Source organism: Watersipora subatra, chromosome 2, assembly GCF_963576615.1.
Source record: "Watersipora subatra chromosome 2, tzWatSuba1.1, whole genome shotgun sequence".
Classification (NCBI taxonomy): Eukaryota; Metazoa; Bryozoa; class Gymnolaemata; order Cheilostomatida; family Watersiporidae; genus Watersipora; species Watersipora subatra.
Genome location: NC_088709.1, coordinates 50259816 through 50265733, shown reverse-complemented (window position 1 = coordinate 50265733; position 5918 = coordinate 50259816). Strand labels below are relative to the sequence as shown.

Below are 5918 nucleotides of genomic sequence, written 5' to 3'. Positions count from 1 at the left end.
AAATAAAAAAATCATCTCTTTAACCCTTTCCAATCTAATTATGAACGCATCAACTGTCCTGCTATGACTAATTAACTTTTCATGCAATTGCGATATCAAAACAAGTGCGCATTAAAACTGTGATTGCTTAGTCTAAGATGGTCAGATTTTGTTCTAGTCTTTTGCATTAGAAAGCTGTCATATTTTCCCACCAGATTGTATTGCTTGTTGAGCTATAATTCTTTTTCAACATTGTACAAAATTACAGATAGTGCAGGAGGCTTCGTACAGCACTTCAAGTATGCCAACTTTGCAAGAATGATATGCTTTTTAAAAGTGTTACATCACAGTAAAACTTTGTCAGATACTGCTTAGATATGTTATAAGTAAGCTCACAAAAAATCACAGCAAAATATATATTAGATCAAAAGATACAGCAAAATAAGTACAGAAACTTCAATTGGACAATTAGCAGAGATATCACATCTTACCAGACATTATTGACAGCACAATGTTTTAAAGGATTTAAATTGAAATTTTTAGTTATTTACTATTCTCTTTACAACAAAATACATTTACACAAAAAAACATTTATAGCAAATCGCGTTCAGTATGCCAGCGCCGGAAACATGGCACTGGGCAGAAGGGTATATTGCCGCACTCGGCACAACAATATTTAGTTTCTACTCGTTTCCGATCAGTGCTACCGGCTGTTCTGTGCCTTGAAGCATTACACACACGACATCGACGGGCAACTGGATTTCCTCTACTGCTTGTTGCTGGGTTGAAAGATGGAAAGTGGTGATTCGTGTTTAGACGAGCAAGATCAGTGCCGATTGACCGTGGTCTTCCACGCTGGCCGCCAGTGCATGTAGGGTCTGGTCCAGCTTCATTCAGGAGGAGATCGACCAGTTTGAGCCGAAAATCAAGCGCAGAAATTGTTGTACCAGTGTTCTGCTTGTAAACTACATGTGTGTTGTGTGTGGCAATGTCCAATAAGTGAAAAAAAAGCTTTTTGTACCACTTCAAACTACGGCGATCCATGTTATAATATTTGATGCACTGATCTGCCAAATCTACACCACCCATGTACTTATTGTAGTCGATAATTGGCCCGGGTTTAACTATCTCCCTGTCATTCCATGTTCTTTTTTCTAGGGTTTTAAGAATAAAATCAGAATGTTTGTTAGAGCCAAATACAATAAAGTTTTTATCTCGCCAGCAGCCGGTCAACACTGGTGGACAGGTAAAGTATTGTGACTGGCCTTTAGCGAGTGGTTGATTTGATGTGAAATTTTTAATATCTTTTGGCACATGCTTTCTGTTGGAACGGAGGGTTCCATACGCATAAGTTCCGCGTTCATATAATTCCTTCAGCAACTGAGGGCTTGTGTACCAGTTGTCCATGAAAAGTTCATGGCCGTTGTTGAGAAACCCGTCCATCATATCCAAGACGATTCTGTGTGCTACGCCTTGTGAAATGTCAGCATTCTCTCTATCCCGACCTTGGTATAGTGAATATCGACAGACATAGCCGGTGTCACTTTCCGCTAAAACATAGCCTTTCATACCAAACCTTGCTCTCTTTTTTGGTATATACTGCTTAAAAATCAGGCGACCTTTGAACAGCAGCAATGTCTCATCAATCGCTATATGCTTTTTAGGTCTATAAACGCTCTCAAATCTACGATTTAGTAGGTGAATTATTGGAGAGATGCGGTGGATACGACTGGTGGGCGCCAAATCATTATCCACAAAGTGCAGGGCATTCAAGATTTTCATGAATTTGTCTCGTGACATCACGCTGTTAAAAAGTGGGGTGGCCAGTTTGGGATCAGTGCTGAAATATGACTGAAGTGTAGGTTTTTTGATTATGCCAGTCAGCATGATGAGAGCAAAGAATCTCTGAAGATCGTTCATGTTGATTGGCTGCCAGTTCTGGTGTTTGGAGTTTCCAAATCGGTTTGTCTCTACTAGGTAGAAATTCATAATTTCATCAGTCAAAAACAGCTTGAAATAATCTAGAAGTGATGCATCTTGAGGCATACGAACTTTCAGACCAGGAGTGCCACTAAATGGGATTTCGCGGTTCTGCTGGGGAGTATTTTTCTGCCATTGCCATCCACCTAAATCAAAATCGAAAATACTAACACAACTGCTGTGTAATAATGCATTACTAGTCAAACATTATACACAACATACATGAAAAGCATTATACTGCCCAGATCTGACAAAACACGGCAACTCAAATTCTCATATTTTTCACTATGATGAACTTTTTACTTTTTTCTACACAGTAGCAGTGGCATTTTGAAATAATTGGGTTATAGAGAAGATAGGGTAAAAAACACACATGTGGAATTACAATTTGAACATAAAATGTAATTATCTCTTCATTAATTATTCCGTAAAATATTGGAAAGGAAATATTTTACAGAAATTTGAGTTACTATGCTTTGTCAGATCTGGGCATTATAGGTAAGCAATCATAACACCTGCATGTACCTTGTTGAGTTTGGGGAGCTCCAGCGCCACCGTGAGTTCTATCTGCACCTATTTGACCACGTCCTCTCCTTCCACGTTGTCGACCACCGAGAGCCCCACTTCCACGACCCCTACCACGACTTCCTCCACGCGTGCCATCACCATCACCTGCATTATGATTTGAAACTAATATAAGAAACTATCACGAAGGTACTACCATAAGTCATACAATTGAAACAAACATTTCATGTAAAAACATACCATGTTCTGATCTTGTACTAGATTCATCCTCATTAGTCATATATGCCATGTCCACGTCATTACTGCTAGAATGATCTACTTGAGGTGTTGAGGCTCTTGGTCCATGATCAACTCCTACATCCTCACCTAAATGCAATGTAAGGGATCATGGTATTTAGTGTTTCATGCATGCAACTGATTCCAATAAAACTACTTCAACTCCTAGTTCCTAATCACTGGATCAATTTAATAGCAGAATATTCACATACACAAAATAAATCATCAAACTAACTGTAACTGGCTATAAATCTCCCAATCTCTTTCACTCGATTGACAGCTGCGGCGTTGCTATGGAAACGATAAAATAAATATATTTTGATCAGCTAAATTATTTTTCATTTCTAATAATTACTAGAACTTGTACTCACCTTGTTCTTCTAAATGTTCTTCAAAAGTGTCATCATATTCCCCATCATCTGAATAATCTTCTTCCCCAGAGCTAATAGCAATGTTAGAAGCATTTAAAAAACGGCTTTCCATGACTAACGATCGCGAGCAAAATGGCTGAAAAACGCTCGTAGCGTATTGCTTTTTAAAATATGAATAAAAATGGCACGGCCCCCCTCAGACAGTTAGAACCAAAGGTATTATATTCCGAAAATGTCTGAACATCGATTACAACAATGATTTTTCCTATGGCTTTACTGGACAGTCAGTATACTATATCTAAACCGAGCCCACTTAGAACCGCGGTTATACCGGGATCAGGGTGAAGAGAACGTAACTCCTGCGCGGAATATCCGGTCTCAGATTTAAGAGGGTTAACAAATTGACACGTTTGCTGGAAAGCATTTGCAAGCTAATTGCATGCAAAAACAATGAGCTTGTAGAACAATTTCTCAGCTTTCTCATGCATGTTGATTTATGCCACTACCGCAGTTGTGATGTAAGTTACTGCAGTTTTTATGCAGTCATGTCGAAGGGTCAAATCGCCCTAGTAATTGCCCCCGTCCGCTGGTACTTTCCAAGCCGTAAGCCGACCGTCGCTAAAGGGTTAAGCAGTTTCCTGAGCACATTGACCAATTATAACAACAACAAAAAACACAGTCAGTCATAAAAGATGTCAACATCATTGCAACGATATGTCCCCAATTTGATGGTAAAAGTATTCTCACAGGTGTGTATGATATTTTAACCATTGATTTGGGGACATTGACTGATTATCTTATTTGAGATCACAGTCATGATTATTCCTAATACCAATGCTGCAAGATGTTCCAAATTTAATGCCAAAATGTCAACCCTAAAGAATATACTTCTTAAGCAGTTTCCTGAGCACATTGACCAATTATAACAAAAAAACACAGTCAGTCATAAAAGTTGTCTACATCATTGCAACGATATGTGCCCAATTTGATGGTAAAATTATTCTCACAGGTGTGTATGATATTTTAACCATTGATTTGGGGACATTGACTAATTATCTTATTCTATATCACAGTCATGATCATTCCTAATACAATTGCTGCGAGATGTTCAAAATTTAATGCCAAAATATCAACATCGATAAATATGCTTCTTAAGCAATTTCCTGAGCACATTGAACAATGATGACAAAATAACGCAGTCAGTCATAGAATATGTCGACACCATTGCAACAATATGTCCTCAATTTGATGGTGAAATTATTCTCACAGGTGTGTATGATATTTTAACTATTGATTTGGGGACATTGACTGATTATCTTATTTGAGATCACAGTCATGACTATTCCTAATAGCATTGCTGCAAGATGTTCCAAATTTAATGCCAAAATATCAACCTTAAAGAATATACTTCTTAAGCAGTTTCTTGAGCACATTGACCAATTATAACAAGGGAGCACAGTCATTCATAGAATATGTCAATACCATTGCAACAATATGTCCCCATTTGATGGTAAAATATTCTCACAAGTGTGTATGATAATTTAACCATTGATTTGGGGACATTGATTGATAATTTTATTTGAGATAACAGTCATGATCATTCTTAATATCATTGCTGCGAGATGTTTCAAATTTAATGCCATAATATCAACCCAAATGAATATGCTTTATAAGTAGTTTTCTGAGCACATTGACCAATTAGAATAGAAAATACAGTCAGTCATGGACAATGTCAACACCATTGCAACAATATGTGCCCAATTTGATGGTAAAACTATTCTCACAGGTGTGTATGATATTTTAACCGTTGATTTGGGGAAATTGACTGACTATCTTATTTGATATCACAGTCATGATTATTCCTAATACCATTGCCGCTAGATTTTCCAAATTTATTGCCAAAATATCAACCCCAATAAATAGGTTTTGAAACAGTTTCCTGAGCACATTGACCAATTATAACGAAGAACACAGTCAGTCATAGAATATGTCAACACCATTGCAACAATATGTCCCCAATTTGATGGTAAAATTATTCTCACAGGTGTGTATGATATTTCAACCATTGATTTGGGGACATTGACTGATTATTTTATTTGAAATCACAGTCATCATCATTCCTAATACCATTGCCGCTAGATGTTCCAAATTTAATGCCACAATATCAACCCACATAAATATGCTTCTTAAACAGTTTCCTGAGCACATTGACCAATTACAACCAAATAACTCAGTCATAGAATATGTCAACACCATTGCAACAAGGTGTCCCCAATTTGATGGTAAAATTATTCTCCCAGGTGTATATGATATTTTAACCACTGATTTGGGAATATTGACTAATTATTTTATTTGAAATCACAGTCATCATTGCCAATACCATTGCTGCTCGATGTTCCAAATTTAATGCCAAAATATCAATCCTAATAAATATGCTTCTTAAGCAGTTTCCTGTGCACATTGCCCAATTATAACAAAAGAACACAGTCAGTCATAAAAGATGTCTACCCCATTGCAACGATATGTCCCAAATTGGATGGTAAAATTATTCTCACAGGTGTGTATGATATCTTAACCACTGATTTGGGGACATTGACTGATTATTTTATTTGAGATAACAATCATGATCATTCTTAATACCATTGCTGCAAGATGTTCCAAATTTAATGCCATAATATCAACCCCAATGAATATGCTTTTTCAGCAGTTTTTTGAGCACATTGACCAATTAGAACAAAAAAACACAGTCAGTCATAGACAATGTCAACACCATTGCAACAATATGTG

At 37.0% G+C, this 5918-nt stretch overlaps 1 protein-coding gene across 1 annotated transcript; it reads right to left on the bottom strand.

The window, feature by feature from the left end:
* Positions 1-570: 570 nt before the first annotated feature.
* LOC137388297 (piggyBac transposable element-derived protein 4-like) lies at positions 571-3243 on the bottom strand. The gene is made up of 4 exons (XM_068074787.1): positions 3132-3243; positions 2725-2850; positions 2485-2631; positions 571-2105 (listed from the first exon to the last, which is right to left on the bottom strand). The coding sequence occupies exons 1-4, from the start codon at positions 3241-3243 to the stop codon at positions 571-573; spliced, it is 1920 nt and encodes a 639-aa protein (XP_067930888.1).
* Positions 3244-5918: the final 2675 nt, after the last annotated feature.